The sequence below is a fragment of the Trachypithecus francoisi genome, unplaced genomic scaffold (assembly GCF_009764315.1).
Source record: "Trachypithecus francoisi isolate TF-2019V2 unplaced genomic scaffold, Tfra_2.0 Lachesis_group2, whole genome shotgun sequence".
Taxonomy (NCBI): domain Eukaryota; kingdom Metazoa; phylum Chordata; class Mammalia; order Primates; family Cercopithecidae; genus Trachypithecus; species Trachypithecus francoisi.
In genome coordinates, this window is record NW_022681465.1 from 72,538,197 (window position 1) to 72,556,481 (window position 18,285).

The window sequence follows — 18,285 nt, forward strand, 5'->3', positions numbered from 1 at the left end:
GAAAGCAAGTGTTCTATTTGTCTTTAGTCACATTTACAAATGCCATAGTTGGTTATCAAACTGGAAGGAGAGGGAATCTTGCAGGATGCGATTTGAACTGCAAAGGAAGGGAATAAGTTTGATGCAACATGTGCCCTAGATTTGAAGCGGATTTTGTGAAATAAGGTCTTATCTCAATAGCCTGATAATCCAGAGTGTTTGCAGGCCCTCAGAGGTAAAGTACAACAATATAATCTAATGTAATGCCCCCAAGGAAGAAACAAGAAGGGCCTCTGAAGAAACCAAACCTGTTTCCCAAGTCACCTACGGCCATCTGCAAAAAATGGAAGGGAGGCACAGGGCCGGGGATGCCGAGGTGGTGCGGGCACATGTGGAGGACATCGGCAAGAAGGCTGAAGCCCAGGCTTGCGAAATTTGCAATGGACAATTTGCACAGGTCTTTCAAAAGGCACATTCAGCGTAAAGGTAGCTTAGATTAGATAGTGCTGTTTTATCAGCTAATAAAGAGAAAGCAAAACCTGGAATTTACTGACTGTTTCATCCAGCCCATTCATTTTTACCAAGGCACACTATACGCAGAGCCTAGGATTAAACACCCACATCTCCTGATCCTCTCGGTCCACTGCTGTGTTTACTTTCCACATTGTCCTCTTAAAAGCCTGAAGCCTGGAACCAGACCCCGCTGCATGCGAGCTGCATGACCTTGGGCAAGTTTCTTAATCTTTCCATGCTTCAGCTGCCTCATCTGTAAAAGGCGAGAATAGTAATAACAGTATCTTCCTGGTATGGTTGTTATTGGGATTAAAATGCACTTCAAAGAGGGTTTGGTACATAGAAGACGTTAAATAAATGGTAGGCATAATATCAATGATTATTATTACTTCCAGTTTCTGCATCACAGAGAATCATTTCTAAGTGGGAAAGCCTGCATGGGAGGCATCTGCATTGCAACACTTGCTTGGTTCTGGGTGCCACATTAAGTCTGAGATAAGAAAACACTTTCGCATAAAGAAAGGCCTCCAACAACTTCCCAGCTGGCGCTGGAGGCTGGAGGAGCTCTCTGACACAGGTGGAGTTCAAAGGGAGGTGACGCCACCCACCACCAATGCTGAAAGCAGATCCTGTGTGGAGTGGAGGCAGGGCCTAGATGGCCTTTAGGGCTCCTGGTAATGCTAAAAGGTCTATGATTTTGGTACCTTAGAGACTAGTAGCTTCGGAAGCAGTCACTTTGCTTAGCTTAGTGACCGGCTTTATGGTCACCTTGGAAGTGAAGAGCATAGTCCTGTCTGCACTTTGCTCCAGTTCTGTGTAAGAGGACAAGCTCTGGTGTCACAGCTAAGACTTCCAAATACTCAAGTTGGAGGGGACTTTGAATTTATTTGTGAACAGACAGTTGCACACTTGAAAATGCCAACACATAAGGGAACATACTCAGCTTTGTTAACTGAGAAGATTGAGCTCATTACAAACTCTCCAGCCAGGGGATATTTCATTCTTAAAAGAGGAGTAGAAATCCTACGTGTGTGTTTGGGGGGCTGGGGAGGGGAGAAGAATATATCAGTCAGCATTGTTTCCTCCGGCGCTCCCAAACATAGGCTAACTGTGAAGAACCAGGACGCTCACCGAGTCCTGGCAGCGCTGCAAGGTGGGGCGGGGGCGGGCGCAGTCTTCTCGCTGGTGACTGCAGATTTCCTCTGCGGGGTACTTCCTAGGGCCTTTGATCTTTTCCCAGAAACTGGCGAGGGCCGCGTTTGCCTCTAAGTTTATTCCCTCTTGGTTTATTTATTGTATCTGTTTTCTCTTCTCGCTGGTTTGGAGGTCAGAACGCCAGTATGCAACGGGACATGGGTCCCAAGGTTTCCCATCTCCTGTCACTACCGCAAAATCTGGCAAAAGGTACATTTTACTGAGTCCTGGGGCAGCAAATTCAGCGGAAGAGAAAGAGTCTTTCTCCTCTCAGGGAGACAACCCAGGAAGCCCGATCGCGGGATCAGAGGCCAGGACCCCGCCCTGGCCCCCTGCCCCAGCCCCATCTGGGCGCCGCCGGGTGCTCTTCTCAGTACGCCAGAGGACTCGAGCTTGCGTCCCTCCCTGAGACGCCAGGCTTAACTTGGAGTTTCATCTCCTCCCCAGGAGGGTCTCAAGTTGCCTTCGTCTGCCGGTAAGGGCTCCCACTCCCCCGCTCCGGGCCCTAATCTCCACCCGGCGTCCGCGTCTGAGCCGCCGGGCCTCAGCTCTCCATCTGCGCGCCTTAAATCCCATTTATCTTCTTAGCGCCTCAGACCCGGCCGGCCCCGCCCCTCTTCCTCTCACCCCCCACCCCACTTGCAAATCACAGACCCTCGTCTACCCCTCGCTCCTCCAAGTGCGCTGGACAAACTATAGCAACTTTGAGGTGTTAGAAAAAGTCGCCAGGCTGGGTGGAGGTGACCTAGAGGGGCAGGAGGAGGGCCCGGGTGGAGTGGGGGGCGTCCCAAGATTTCAGGGTGAGGACCGCGGAGGGTCCTCGACCGCAGTCGCCTAACTCCTGCCTTGCGTCTCCAGTGCTTGAAGTCGGTCCCTCCCAGGCCCCCAATCTAGGTCACCAGCGGGGAAGGGCTGCGCTGGGGGTCGCTAGAGAGGGTGAGGGGCGGTCTGTCTGCTTCCGAGGTGGGCAAGGAGTGAACGTTTCAGGGCCTGCCCCTCTCAATTTCACTAGATTGTAATTTCATCCCAGGGCCGGTCGAGCCTCCCTCCCTCCCGCGGCCAGCCCTTCCCTCCCGGTCTGCCTCCTTCGTTGCCCCCGCCCCCGCGAAAAGCCCTGCAGCTTGCAGCAGGCTTCACTCCCGCACGCCGACCTCCCGGCTGCAGTCCTGCCTCCTGGAACTGCCGGGTGGTTCCGGGCCCAGACCCCGAAACCCCCCACCTCCTCGCGCTGACCCGGGGATCCGCGGGAGTTGCGTCCTCAACGCGCCCCCGGAGACGCCCTTTCCCTGTGCGCCCGGGACTTGGTGAAACTTTGCAGGCGCCGGCGGCAAAATGGATTTAATCCTAGGCGTCTTGCTCCGGCTCCTGCTCCTGGCTTCCAGCCTCGGACCCGGCGCGGTGTCGCTCCGAGCGGCCATCCGAAAACCAGGTAATGCGCTCCTCAGCCCGGAGCCACCACGCCCCGAGCGCCCCTGCTGGGCTCCCGGGCGAGGACCCAGAGCCGGCAGCGCACCGCCTCCTTCTTCCCGACCAGCGTCGGCTTAACTCGCTGCAGCTCTGCCAGGAGCTGAGAAAAGACGCGAACCTCGCCCTCCCCCGCGCCCGGGCGGCTCTAGGGATATTTATTTGTTAAAAGAATGATCAGTTTTCCAGACACAGTAGGGGTGGTGGTCCCCGTGTTTGACCGCAGAGAGCTGAGAGTTGGGACAGCGATCCTGCTGTCTCAATTACAGAGGATGGCAACCGTGCAGAGGAGTCAAACCAGCCCCTCCTGCGTCTCCAAACATCTTACTGAATTCATAGTGTCCAGAGCTCAGCCATTTCCTGTTAAATGTCTTAAGGGCTGCCTGGAGCCCCCTCTGCCCATCTCCGGTCCTGCCCACGCACCGTGCAGGGATGTGGACTCTGCTCTTAGCATCCTCTTCCACTCTGGGGCCGTTTGTTCAGAAGGAAGCACCCAGTGGGTTAATGTTACCGTGTTTTGAACTTCTGTCTTTGCTCTGCTATTTAAACAAAGATATGTGCGTTGCAGCTTGTTATAAGGGATTGAGGATTGGGGGAGAACTTGAAACCATAATAACGTGTATTTCCTCTAGCTGCATATAGGTAAAAAGTCTTCGTTTATTTTGGTCTACTTTGATTTGGCCTATGTTGTGAGATTATTCAAAGTAGAACATTCTGAACAATGAAGTTCTAAACACTGTTTCCCAAATAACGATTTTTATTATTTTCTGCTGGGACCATATTTAGAATTCTGAAAAATCTGTTTTGTCTTAGCTTACTTTGTAAGGGAGGTTGTCTTATGGGATTAATTATATCTTATGAACAATGGAAAACAATGTAACTTTTATTTGAATGCAGTCTGCAAAACCTCACAGAAAGTGCAGTTTGTCTTCACAAACGTTTCCCTAAGAAAGAGACAAAGCTGGGAAATTTTATCAGAGGGCAAAGAAAATCGTCTTAGCGGGATCCCATGTGGATGCTTAAATCTTTTCACATTGGAACTCTCTATCTAGAAATATGACTTGTTGCATTTCGGCTCTGGAAACGCCCTCAGTCTTTGCGCTGTATCTCTTATTACCAGCACTTGTTACCTGCCTTGAAATCTAAGGTCGTTATCATAATCTACACCATATTTAAATTATGAGCCATTCCATTGATGAGCTCTTCAATTCATTTTGGAGATAATAGCTTCAGTCCAAGGTAATATCACATTAAACTGTTTCTCTTCCTGCATGCACACATACACACACCTTCAAGGATTTCAGTGAAGGGCTTCTTTCTAACTTTCCTCCTTAAGATAACCACATCATGATCAATTGCATTTTGCAGATTTATTCACATGAAATAACCCATTAATTGTCACAATTTTTAAACAAAGCGTAGTTATATCTATAGTTTTAAAGCATGAACATTGTATGCAATGCTTTTTTAAGGATATATTTTAATCCATTTAAGGGGAATTTTTAAGAAGTATTTTATAAAAATCTGTAGTATAAAACTACTCATATGAGTCACCATATTTTCTTTCTTATTTTTTGTAGTTCTTCTCCTAAAAAGATTTTCTACCTGGTTCATTCAGGGTCTCATTCTGATATTCATATCAGGTATATGCCATGCTAACCTCTTTGGTTTTATTTGAAGCATAGATAGGGTTTTGATAGTGGAAACACCACCTCTTAAATGCTTTGGCATATTAATTACATAAAATTTGAGATAGAAGTGTTTAGGTTCAACCTAGAAGAGTTTTATTTTTATTACTTTATAATTTTATCCAGACACTGGCTTTCAGGTTGGAAAACTTCTCAGATTAAAATGACGGCTACTTCATAAACTTCAGGGGAAATTTCCCTCCTGGACTCATTTACATCCCTTGGAAAGCCTAGTTTTTGATCCGGAAAATTGGTCCAGATTAAAAAACTGAATGTGCCCTGCTTGGCTCTGATGTGAGCAGCAACCAGCTAATTTATAATTTTCCCCAGACACTAGCAAATCCTGCTAGTATCCATATGGGAGTTTCTTTGTACCTTGTTTCCTCAACAGAAATTGGTTCATATATAGTACTTTGAAGGTATCGTGGCCACTGTGCAGGCATACTGGATCGCTTCTGTTTTATTTGGATGACTCTCCCTGTCTTCTCATACTCCTAAGTCTACTTTTGATAAGTACAGCATTGTTGGAGAAGTCTTGGATTCAAAATCAACCTGCAAATTCCCCATCCCCACCTACCTCTGGTGAGAAAAAAACGAGTAGCAGCTTCAAGTCTGAGTCTAGTTTGGGTTCAACACAAGCAACCTTTCTTTTCACCCCAAGATAGCTCCTCTTTTGACACTGAACATTAATAAAGAAACCTCTGCATTTGCCAAGACTTACAAGAAATGACAGTTTTCAAATTAAGTTAAATTAAATCATAATAACGAACACTAAGTGCTTGCTACACTGTTCTAAGAACTGGATGCATAGTGATTTATTTAATCAACCCAATAGCCCTGGGAGATGGGGACTATTATTATCCCTTTTTTTCTGAAGGAGAAATTGTGGTTTAGAGAGGTTAAATATCTCACCCAAGGTCACACAACTAGTAAGCGGTGGAATGGAAATTTAAGCTCTGATATTCAGGACCAGAAACTGAGTCCAGAACACTGTGTTTGCAGAGGTGTATAGCATGTCTTGTAGGGTGTCTTCTTGGAGGTTGAAGAGTGGAGCTCCCGTGGGTCAGATACTGGAGGCTAGGTGGAGGCTGCTGTTTTGTGTGGGGATCCTGTGTTGCTCTTAAACATTTGTAAATGGGATATGCTCATGCCTCCTAACACAACAGAGTGCGTATGATACTGAAAAAGTTTTGGAAGCTACTATCTACTGGCCTCATTTATACGAATCACAGGATGTGGCCTTATGGTGTGATGATGAACCACTTGCTTCTCTTGTTGAACTCCTGAGGATTAAGGCTTGTGAGGACCAGAGGGCCCACTAGAGTACCTGAAGGTAGAAAAAGGGGTCACCGAAGAATGGAAGGGTTTAGGGCCCTGTCCTTTCCCCAGACCTTCACGGTGTGGAAACACAACGTGTTGGATAGCCTTCATTCCTTTTCAGACTACAAGTTAGAATCATAGGCCTAGAAGGAAGTGAAAAATCCTCATTTTGCAGTGAGGTTGAGGGTGACTCAGTGACTTGCCCCAGTTAACATCAGAAGCTGAACTGGAACTAGCACCTAGACCTCCCACCCTCCTGAGTGGTCTCTAGCCTAGTGCTTGTCCCATCACCTGAGTTTCACCAGAAAGTGCAGGAGGACTGCCATTCTTCTGTGGTGGGGCAGGAAGAAGGGAGGGGGAAATCCAGACAACTGCGGGAACCAGCATGCAATAAGTCACTTCATTCCCGCAGGCATAATGCTAACTCTTGTCCTTATTATCATTTTAAAGTCAGATTTATTGAGGTATAATTTATATACAATAAATTTCATGAAGTCTACAGTTTGATGAGCCCTAACAAACATACACAGCAATGTAATCACCACCAGAATAGAAATATATAGAACATTTCCATCATCCTTACATATTCCCTTGTGTCCTTTTGTAGAAAAATGACTCCCTCCCAGCGCCTGGTAACCACTGATCTAACTTCTATCCCTGCAGTTTTGCTTCTTCCAGAATGTCATATTTTGCGTCCGGAAGATGCATCCATGTTTTTGCATATATTGGAAGTTTGTTCCTTTCTTATTGTTGAGTAGTGGTGCGTTGTATGGACCATGGAATTCCAGTTTGTTTAACCATTTGCTAGTTAGTGGACCTTTAAGCTGTTTTCAGTTTTAGGCTATTATGAATAAAGTTCCTAGACACGTGCACATATAAGTCTTTGGAAGATATATGTTTCCATTTCTCTTGGTAAACAGAAGGAGTGGGATCACTGCATCACATGGCAGGTGTATGTTGAACTAGATAAGAAATCACCAAACTGTTTTCCAAAGTGACTGTACCATCTTACATTCATACAATGTATGAATGTTCTAGCTGCTCCTAATCCTCTACAACACTTGGTAGAGTTGTTTTTTCGGTTTTGTTTTAGCGATTCTATTATAAAAAGCATGTAATAGTATGTCATCACAGTTTTAATTTGCATTTCTCTAATGACTAATTATATTAAACATTTAAAAAATTATTTATCTGCCATATTTTCTTTGGTGAAATCTGTTTAAATCTTTGGCTGATTTTTAAAAATTGGGATGCTTGCCAGGCTTGGTGGCCCATGCCTATAATCCCAGTACTTTGGAAGGCCAAGGTGGGCAGATCACTTGAAGCCAGGAGTTTGAGGCCAGCCTGACCAACATGGCGAAACTCCAGCTCTACAAAAAATACAAAAATTAGCCGGGCTTGGTGGTGCATGCCTGTAGTCCCAGCTACTTGGGAGGCTGAGGCACGAGAATCGCTTTACCCTTGGAGACGGAGATTACCGTGCGCCAAGATGGCGCCACTGCACTTCAGCCTGGGTGACAAAGGAAGACTGTCTCAAAAAAAAGAAAGAAAAAAAAATTGGGATGTTTATTTTCTTATGATTAGTTTTGAGTGTTTTTTGTATATTCTGGATGCAAGTCCTTTATGAGATCCGTGTTTTGTGAATCTCAGCTTCTAGTATGTGGCTTGTCTTTTTGTTTTCTTAATAGTGTCTTTCAAAATGCAGAAGATTTACATTTTGATAAGGTCTAATTTATCGTTTTTTAAATCACTCATGCTGTTTTTTTTTTTTTTTTTTTTTTTTGAGGCAGAGTCTCACTCTGTCGCCGGGGCTGGAGTGCAGTGGCCGGATCTCAGCTCACTGCAAGCTCCACCTCCCGGGTTTACGCCATTCTCCTGCCTCAGCCTCCCGAGTAGCTGGGACTACAGGCGCCCGCCACTTCGCCCGGCTAGTTTGTTTTTTTTGCATTTTTAGTAGAGACAGGGTTTCACCGTGTTAGCCAGGATGGTCTCGATCTCCTGACCTCGTGATCCGCCCGTCTCGGCCTCCCAAAGTGCTGGGATTACAGGCTTGAGCCACCGCGCCCGGCCCATGCTGTTTTTTTGAAAGCTTAACCCGTGGCTGCAAAGATGTTTCCCTATGTTTTATTGCAGAAGTTTTTTAGGTTTTACGTTTAGGTCTAAAATTCATTTTGAGTTAATTTTGTATGAGGTGTGAGATAAAAGTCGAGGTTTATTTGCTTTTGTATGGATATCTTGGCTTTATTTTCTAAGCACTCTTATGCTTGGTGGTGGGAGGTGGTACCTCAGAGGCAAAGAGATCTCCAGCGTGGAAGGCTTGCTGTAGCTCTCAAGCCACAGTGGCTGGCGCCATTAAGACATCCTCATTTCTGTGCAGTAGATAGGGTATAGATCTTTTGTCTCTCTACAAGGTTCTGTCAGTGAAATCAGACTTAGGGCTGACTGCCGCGGCATGTCTGGGAAGGGTTCCTGGGGTTAAAGACCGGTGCTCCCAGGCCTAGAGCCTGGGGCTGCTCTTTGTTTATTTAGACAAGTCTCCTGACATTTATTAACTCTCTGGCACTAGAGGGGCTGGAGAACTGCACCGGTCCTCTCTTTTCTCCTGCCTGTCCAGTTTGCCTGAGGTCCCAGGGTCAGTGGGAGAAGATCAAATCAGCGTTCAGAGTTCAAGGTTTTCCCTGGAGGATCTGAGCGTCCACAATCATCCTTAGCAAGATGCAGCTCTCTCATCTTTTTCTTTCCACTTTCTCAACATTTCTCTAGTGGTATAATCAAACTAGAATAAAGATGTAAGGAAAGTCAGGAAGCAAAAAGAAAAGGCTGGAAGAGAAGAGTTAGCTTATGGGCAATATACCTTGTTGGTTGCTGGTAGAGATACATGCACCTCTAGTGGCATTCTGCTGCTGCTAGTGTGAGACTGAATGGCTAACGGGCAGTGGCCAGGGATCAGGGGTCACCCTGGTCTACTTCCCCAATGCCACCTTGATCTACCTGGAATTCACAAGAGACTGGTTACTTCCTCGCTTATAGCTTTCATCTAAGCCCTCTTCCCAAAGCATGGCATTTGGGGGAGATTCTGTCGTCCGTGTGTTCCTTCCTATCCCCTTTCCAGTCCACTGTACTCTATATTGCAGTGCTGGTTCAGGCTGTCTCATTTCTCCAGGAACTCTCTAGCTCAAAAGCTATGGGGCACTAGAAGCTAGGTGCTAGGGACGTAGCACACGCGTCCCCAGCACCCAACTCCTAGCGCCCCAAGCAGTTCAGGCAGACAGACATGTTTTCCTCTGATTCTTCACTCCGTCAGCCTGCCTCCCCTCCTATTGGTTTCAACATCGTGTTTAATCCTCTCTCTCTGACTCCATCTCTCATTGTTTGTCTCACTCTTTCTTTCCATTAATTCTCTGTGAGGTAAAGAGACAGAGAAGTCAAGGTCAGGAGTAAGTGTAGTTTAATGTGAGGCAAGACTTGTTTTTCTGAATTCCTTCTCAGGGAAGAGTGGCTTGGCCAGAAAGGAGCTGAGTGGTGCTTTTTGTTTTTCTTACCCAGAGCCGAGGGCTTTAATAACCTTAGCATTATTTGGGGAATCGTTGTCCATCTGTTCATGGCTTACTACAGCCCAAAAGTGGTCTAGTAATTTTGGCTAGATTTCTGGAAGACTAGGACTCAGCATCTGAGGCTGAGGTGGGACCCCAGCTTGACCAGAGCTATCCTGTAGCTACCTTGTGTTCTCATGCCTCACACCCTGGCAAGCCGGACTGTAGTGTTTCCCAGCTGACTGAATGATGTGATGTCTTGATTGCAGCAGAAAATCTTTTGAGTTGCTAAAGGCCCGTGTGCCTTGCCTTTGTTTTTACATGTCAAGCTGCACATCTTAGAGATGCACCTGCTATTTCAGGTATCGTAAAAGGGAAAAGGTGAGGAGATATGGCAGCTTTTAGAGGAAATTCCCCCAAACCATCTTTGATTGTGGACCTCCCCTTCAAGGAAGGACCCCAGGATGTAACTTCAGCCTCCTGAAATGAGCGGGGGTACTTTTGCTTCCTTGCAGAACCCGTCATCGGTTCTCATGTAGAGTGGCTTAGGTGAGTCAAACAAAATTTCTGCCAGTAGAGGGCGCACGTTCCAGAGCTGGCTCTGCGCGGGTCTCCGCCCTCAGCAGTAATTCCTGCAGTAAGTGGATGTGAATTTTTAGAGTGCAAAGCCAGGCACTCGCCTTTTTAAACAAGAACCTCAGATGACTTGATGCACACTTTGAGACATGCCAAAAGAGAGTTTGGACTCCCTTACTGCCTTCCTCTCCTTGGTACCTCGAACCAGGTATTCTGTGTTATGCTGATCGTCTCCACTTCCTACCACCACGCCCAGCTGTAACTCCTGACGACAACACGTTGCTCTGGGCATCTCTAACCAGAACAATCCCGCTCTTAGACTCTAAGTTGACTGGTCAAAGAGGGAAACCTTGCAATGGCGTTAACAAAAAAGCCGCGCTGTTCTCTATATAACCAATGTTTTCCCCCCTTACCTCCCATCACCCCCAATCCCAAGCTTGTTCTTTCAGCCTTCAAGGCTGGTTTCTCTTGGTGGAGCATGAAGGCTTGCGTGAGAGCACATATTCTGATATTACACACATTTGGGTTCAAGTTCTGACACTTTACAGCTACGTGGTGACAGTGGGTCAGTTATATATGCTCCATAACCCTCAGTTTACTCATCTGTAAAAATAGGATAAAGAAAGACCCTACCATATAGTGTTCCAGGGAAGATCCAATACGGTAATGTACCAGGGCATTAAAAAGGATTAGAAGACTGACATTTGAAGGCAATGTTTAAGAAATTGGGATTGTTTAATCTGGACAAAGAAGAAAAACCTGAGAGAATTTCTAATTTCCAGGCATCAGAAGTAATAAACACAGACATTTATGATTTTATGTACTTTTATTCTTTTCCATATGTATTAAGGTATGGTTACATGTGATGTAATTTGTATTGAATTGTAACATTTTTCAGACAAATGAATTAACAAATTAGAAAGACTCTCTGGTCAACCATATGCCTTGATTTTTGGTTTGGAAAATAAGGATGATTTTTGCCTGGTAATTGTCTTGGGGGAGGTTTTGCAGGATATGGTAGGGCAGCAGCTGTTCCTAAAACAGAATTATCCAAACTGATATGTTACTGGGAGTCAGTGGAAGTCTCCGTAAAGCCAGAGAGCTAAGAAATGGTCCAGGTTTTGCTCACTGATAAGTTGGTTGAAGTAATTCAGGAAGCACTACTAGGGACATGGAAAGATAGACCGGGCTCACTTAGTCCATTTCCTATTGATGTTTCCTTAGCTGGAAAAAGCCCCCACTTATCCAAAGCAGACTAGTGCTTTGAAAGAGCTGAAGTGCTACCTAAGGACAGAAGATGCTCTAACAATAGTCATAGTAATTATTATTACTTTCACCAACCAGACCGAGCAAGGATATACATCCCGGTGCTTTGATCTCATTTCCAGTATCCCCCATCTCTATTCCCCTAAAGACACTTGACAATTCTTTCTTGTCTGACTCTGCAAGTCCTGAGCAATTTAAATTTTAACACTTGTGTTTGCTGACAGGGCAACCAAAATCCCGAATCAGATTTAATGCAATGTTAATGCTATTTATTTTTCTTGGTGCAATAAGTTTATATTAGCCATTTAGTGGCTTACATTGTGCAAAAGGAGTTGTATCAGCAGGCACTTGTCTGTAACATCTGGGCACTTGGAAACATAATACTTAAATACAACCTGAGTTTAAAGACTTCCACGGACAGATGGCTAATTCTATTGAACTAATCTTTCAGTTAGGAATAGATCCCATGATCCTTTGCTTGTACTTCTCGGAGTGAGCAGAGAAGTAAGTAAAATGGGTGATGGCTGTGAATTAGGCACCTGTTATATTGTCTGTGATTTATTTTTAAAATGCTTCAATATAAACAGTGACTGTATGAATTACTTTAATCTCTGCCCTAGGGGATCTTAGTTAACACTTGAAGTAATCCAGGCTAGACGGTACCACTCTGGCATAAGAATTTACATCTATTTTCATCTCCTGGTGATTGTGCCATGCCAGTGGTTAAATATTTGGAACTTCACCTCTGTCTTAGGCAGGAATTCAGACTGGTTAGTGATTATTTGAAGAACTTTATTATGACGTTCAAAGTGGCAGCAAAAATAGAATGATGTTATCAGATAGTTACACTAGAGGGTTTGTTAATTGGCATAAATTATGTTAGATGCAATGTTTTTATTGGTGAAATATGTGATTAACTAGAAAGATTATTCATGTCCCTCTATTTTTACATGGACAAAGAGTAAGAATCCAGCAACTCCAGAAATCAAGCTACTTTGGAGTGGCTGAATACAGCTAGAGTTCCATTCATTTCTGCATTTCCCTTACACAATAGTAGTCATTTGCCTGGCCCCACCCAGCAAGATGGTTTGCTGATTTTGCCATTAGAATATTGATGTATCTCTCTCAGCAGATACAAGCAGGTGCTTGTATTAATTAGGGTAATTAGCATTACCTATTGTAACAAATCCAAATCTTGGTGGCTTGACACAAAATTTATTTTTTGGACTTAGTCTATAGTCCAAAGTGGACGTTTCTTTCTAGGCAGCCCGCCTCAGCTGTCTTCCTCGAAAGGGTGACTTGAAGACTCGGGTCATTCTGTCTTTAATATCACCATCTTATAACACCACCATCTTTAAAATGGACCTCCAGGGTAGGAGGTAAAGAAAAAGAAGTCTTGTTAGAGATTTTCTGTGCCAAATCAGAATGTGGTCATGTTGCCCCAACCCAACTGTAAGGTTTCTGGGAAATGTGGTTCAGTAATGTGCACAGGAAGAAAAAGAACCAGATGTGGTAGATTGTCTCTGATGCAGTGCTTTGGAGTTCCTGAAAGGACAAAGAGGAGACATCACCAAATTTACAGCAGCAGGTTGTATGATAATTTTTGTGGCTTCTTGCCCGTGGATATTTGTATATGCGGCAGAATTTGACTTGGAATTTGCTTTCGTTGTAGTGTACAACCTGGTTCAAAAGCAAATAGTTACCATCTATTTTTACTTGCTGGAGGCCACCACAATTTTAAAAAGGAATCTAAAAACCAAGCCATCAAATTGATTTAGGCCAGTTTGCAGTAAGGTTCAAAAATATGTATATGGGTAAGTGCATATGTGCTATGTTACTATATGTTTCCCACATTTTACAAAGGTAAAATTAATCCCTTTTAAAAAAAGTTGGCCAGGCTGAGTGTTTCATGCCTGTAATCCTAGCACTTTGGGAGGCTGAAGTGGTGTGTGGATTGCTTGAGCCTAGGAGTTTGAGACCAGCCTGGGCCACATGGCGAAACCCCATCTCTACTAAAATACGAAAAATTAGCCAGTCGTGGTGATGTGCACACTTATAGTCCCAGCTACTCAGGAGGCTGAGGTGGGAGGATCACCTGAGCTCAGGAAGTCGAGGCTGCAGTGATACATGATCCTGCTGCTGCACTCCAGCCTGGGCGATGGGAGCAAGACCCTGTCTCAACAGCAACAACAACAAAAACAGCCAAAAAGTCACTACCCAGTGGATTAAATAAAGTGAGTTTCTAAGGCATATCAACTAGAACTCTAGTCCCTCCCACCCCTAGTTTACTAGAAACTCCTTCTGTTTGTGTCCCGTAACAAAAAGGACTGACTATTCAAGGTAGAATATTCAGTGAGAGTTGCTTCTTAAATTATAAAAAAATCTTTTTTTTAGACACCACAGCCTTCTTTGATGAAGATGAAGATGGTATGGGCTGATCTCAACAAAAACAAATTGATACAGTTGGTTGAACCACTGTGCACTTTTCAAAGCACTTCTAAAAATGATCTCATTTGATCTTTGCAATCCTTGCCCTACCAGGAAGTCAGGGCAGATGACTTAACAAAAAGGAAACAGGAGAGCCAGGACATGAACCGAGGTCATCCAGCCTCTAGCCCTTGTTGCTTCCCATCAACCCAGAGGTGTTTCTGCAGCTAATGGATAAGAGTGTGATTATTGCTATGTGCTTCAGTCTAGCTCTGTAGCCAGGAGGGACCTCATCAAGAAGACATGCTCCTCATCCAGGCTTCACGTAGAAAGACTCCATGTGTGTCGTGGGACACTCTGTAGAGTGACCTGGGACAGCTTTCAGTCATGCTCCTCACTGGTTGGTATGTGGGGAAAGTGGCTTATTTTACAAAATGCTGGATGACTGCAGGTCTGTTTGCAACTGAGAAGCAGCTGTAGCAGCTGGAGGATATCCCCAAAATCTTTTCAGATGTCTTCTATGGAAAACTCTCTTGGGATCTCAAGGACCACCCAGATGACACAGCTTGGCTCTGAAGCTTTCCATCCCGCCACAATTTAGCCATCCTCCTTAGTAGCAAATGATATTTGTTAGACCTTCAGTGTGTCATATTTCAAGGTTTATCATTCCAGTCTCAAGGCTTCTGTTAGTTTCTCAAACATCTCTTTGATGTTCTGGGAATTCCTAATTGGTGTAGTTAAATAAACCATTAGTTTGAAAAAAAAACAAAACAAAACAAAAACAAGCATTAATTTGATAGTCGTTTTTAAGTAATTGACAAGCTTAGCCACAACCTATACCCATAATACGCATCCCTTCACCTTGGAGGAACTATAGTAAGACTCCAGTCAGACAGACCTGGGTTTGAATTCTAGCTTTAAAATGTATTGCTGTCTGATTCCAGATAGAATAGTTTCTTTATGCCTTATATATTTCATCTGAAATTTAAGGTCCATAATATGTACTACAAAGGTTTTGTGTGATAAATAAATGAGAAACTATGATGACAGAAGATATACCTGCAAAAGTACCTAAACATTTGGTACATAATGGGCACTCCAATGTTAGTGCATATTAATTAGATTCATTGTGGTTTATAGAGTTTATATAGTGGTAGAGATGTTAACTTTTCTATATTTATTGTAACCCCAAATATTGACAACATTGACATAAATGTATAATTGAGCTTAGGTATCCACGAAAGTGGACATGAAAATAATTTCATTTCCTTAATTTCATACCATGAATTATTAGAGTTTATTTCCTCAGATGAAGACTTTTGGTGTTTATATTACCCATAAAGTTACTGATATTGATGAAAGAGTTGGAGTCAGCTTTGAGTTTAATAAAAACACCTAACATTTGTTTTGGACTTTGTACAAAATCAAGAAGAAAGGATCAGGCCACAGTAGTAGTAATAGATTTTTCAGGCATCAGCTGCATGGTTCCCTACCCTGAAAGACATTATTTGCAGTTAGAATATCAAAATTTCTTTAGCTACGTTTTTACTGTGATATTAAGAGAATAAATGTAAAAGATGCTATTTCTATGATGTGTTCTCCATCTTCATTTTGCTTCAACCATACTCTACCAGAATAATATTCCCAAAATGAAGTTCCGATCCTATCACTGTTGAATTTAATATTCTTTTCTGGCTTACTACTGCTTTCCAAACGCTAAAGCTGGGCCTCTGAAATCTGTCACAATATAGCCCCAACTCACTTTCCTGTCTTTTCACTGAACACATGCCTGCATTCCAACCAGGATAGATTATTTGCTAATCCAAAGACCTCCTCTTCACTTTCCCAATGCCAAATGTTGTCCACATGTTGATCTGACCCCTTGGAATATCCTTCCCTTATCTCTACCCAAGGAAACACAAGCTTCAAAGCATGTCCCAGTTACCTCCAGTTCTATGAAGTCTTTGTGTACTCTTCCAGCCAGAAGCCATTCCTCTCTTCTCCCTTTCTACTTTATATTATATTATCTGTATACCTGACTCATGTCTTCTGTTAGATATGTAACTTGGTCAAGAAAAGCACCATGGCTTCTCTACTGTTGTATCCTCTTCATTGCCTAATGGATTATCTTACATATGGTTGGCCCTTCACAGACAGTTATGGAATGGAAAACAATGGCTTCATTTGGGGAAAATACATTTTCACATTGTGTGATTAATTTGATCCTACTCCCAGCTTCTGAAAATTCATTTCATACAGAAAAAATGTCAATTCCATGTGCCAACATTTTTGCACAACATATGCAGACATTTGAAAACCCACATTTCAGTATGATTCAGAGAAGTGAATGCCCCAGAGAGTCACTCTGAAGCAATATATAATTTAAATCCCACCTACATGCTGCCAAAAGCTATTGGAATAGTGGGGTTTTAAGGAGACTCTGATTGAGTCTGTGCTGTGAAATATCTCATCTTCAATACCTAGAGAACAGGTAGAGCTTGAAGTAATGCATGGGGCTACCTCAGACTTGCTTTATCATGTCTTTGGAGGCTAAGAAGCAAAGGCAATACCGTTTACTCATACATTGAAAAGTAGTAGGTGGGGAGGGATTAAAATAGTCCAATGTTCAACAATTCTCCTTCCCCCATTTGTCTTTAAAACCAAAGGAAAGAGAGGCTTGTGTGGGAATGGCATGGGAGGTATGATTGAAAAGGCCAAGTTGCAGGAGAAGGGATAAAGCTAGTCCAATCTACCATAATGAGATCTGACTGTGAAGTCATAAGTAAAACAGTACTCCAGTTCTTCAACATTCTTCTTCAATTTTATTGTACTGACCCTGGCTTGCTTTATGAAGATCAATTCCGTATTCCTTTGAAAGCAAAGCAGCCAAAAGCTAGAGTGTTTGCAAAGGATTTTTCATTCTTTGTTTTTTAAGAACCAACATGCCTGATACAGATGAGTGCTCCTGGTAAGTCCTATTGAAAACAACCAATTGATTGGCCGGGCGCGGTGGCTCAAGCCTGTAATCCCAGCACTTTGGGAGGCCGAGGCGGGCGGATCACGAGGTCAGGAGATCGAGACCATCCTGGCTAACATGGTGAAACCCCGTCTCTACTAAGAAATAAAAAAAACTAGCCGGGCGAGGTGGCAGGCGCCTGTAGTCCCAGCTACTCGGGAGGCTGAGGCAGGAGAAGGGCGTAAACCCGGGAGGTGGAGCTTGCAGTGAGCTGAGATCTGGCCACTGCATTCCAGCCCCGGCGACAGAGCGAGACTCTGTCTCAAAAAAAAAAAAAAAAAAAAAGAAAAGAAAAGAAAACAACCAATTGACTGGAACATTCATCAGCTGACATTTTGAGATGGGGTTGTGTGTGTATGTGTGTGTGTCTGTGTCGTGTATAACCTAAAAAAAACCTGCATTACAATAGCAATTAAAAATAAACTAAGTAATTTGTTTTGAATTGGTGAAGTATTAGTGATAGGTGTACCAACATCTGAAATTTACTTTGAAATACATTTAAAAAAATAAGATTTAGAAGAGGAGGATGGTGTAAGATGGTGGAATAGGACTCTCCAGCAATCATTCCCCTGCATAAACATCTATTTGAATAACTATCCACACATGAAAATACTTCCCAAGAGCTAGAGAAACCAGGTTGGAGATCACTGTACCTAGTTATAGCCTAACAATAAGAAAAGACACATTGAAGAAGGTAGGAAGGACAGTTATACATTACCCATGTCACCGCTTCCCCAGCAATAGGCAGCATAGCATAGAGAGACATACCCATACACTTGAGAGAAAGAAAGAGAAATAAGCATAGGACTGCTTTGCACTCCAATACTAGGCCCACCACAGTAAAACCCAGCGCTGGAAAGTCCTACACAGCCTGATGTCAGGCTGATACCCACAGACATAGCCCCTAGACCTATCCCAACACCAGATGGGAACACATAGCCCCTGCAAGATGGACTCAGGTTCTGGTCTGCATCACTGCTGGCTAACTACAGAGGCTTTGGACTCCAAATAATCCCTAGTGACAGGAAGGCCTCAGAAGCTGTGAGTTTTGGGCATGCCCCAGTGCTGTACTAGCTTCAGTGACCATGGGCTTTGGGTTACACCTCAGCACTGCAGCAGTCTCAGCAGCCATGAGATTCTAGCCTTGTGCTGTGACAGCTTTAGCAGCCATGGGACTTCAGCTTGGCACTGTGCTAGCTGTGACAGACCTGGGCTTAGAGGGCCCCTTTGCACTGCAATGTGTGCAGTAGTCACAGTCTTGGGGACTACACCCTGACAACCTGCCCAAAATCTCTAGATAGGCTTACTA

General features: G+C 43.9%; 1 protein-coding gene across 4 annotated transcripts in view; it reads left to right on the top strand.

Annotated features, from left to right (window-relative positions):
- The first annotated feature begins 2,531 nt into the window (after window positions 1-2,531).
- Window positions 2,532-18,285, top strand: part of EGFLAM (EGF like, fibronectin type III and laminin G domains) — a 201,225-nt gene continuing 185,471 nt past the window's right edge. Inside the window, exon 1 of one of the 4 annotated variants that reach the window (XM_033179402.1) lies at window positions 2,532-3,115. In XM_033179402.1, coding sequence (XP_033035293.1) covers window positions 3,019-3,115 — 97 coding nt within the window. In that variant the 5' untranslated portion in view covers window positions 2,532-3,018. The remainder of the gene's footprint in view (window positions 3,116-18,285) is intronic. The other 3 variants (XM_033179399.1, XM_033179400.1, XM_033179401.1) reach the window with 3 other exon arrangements.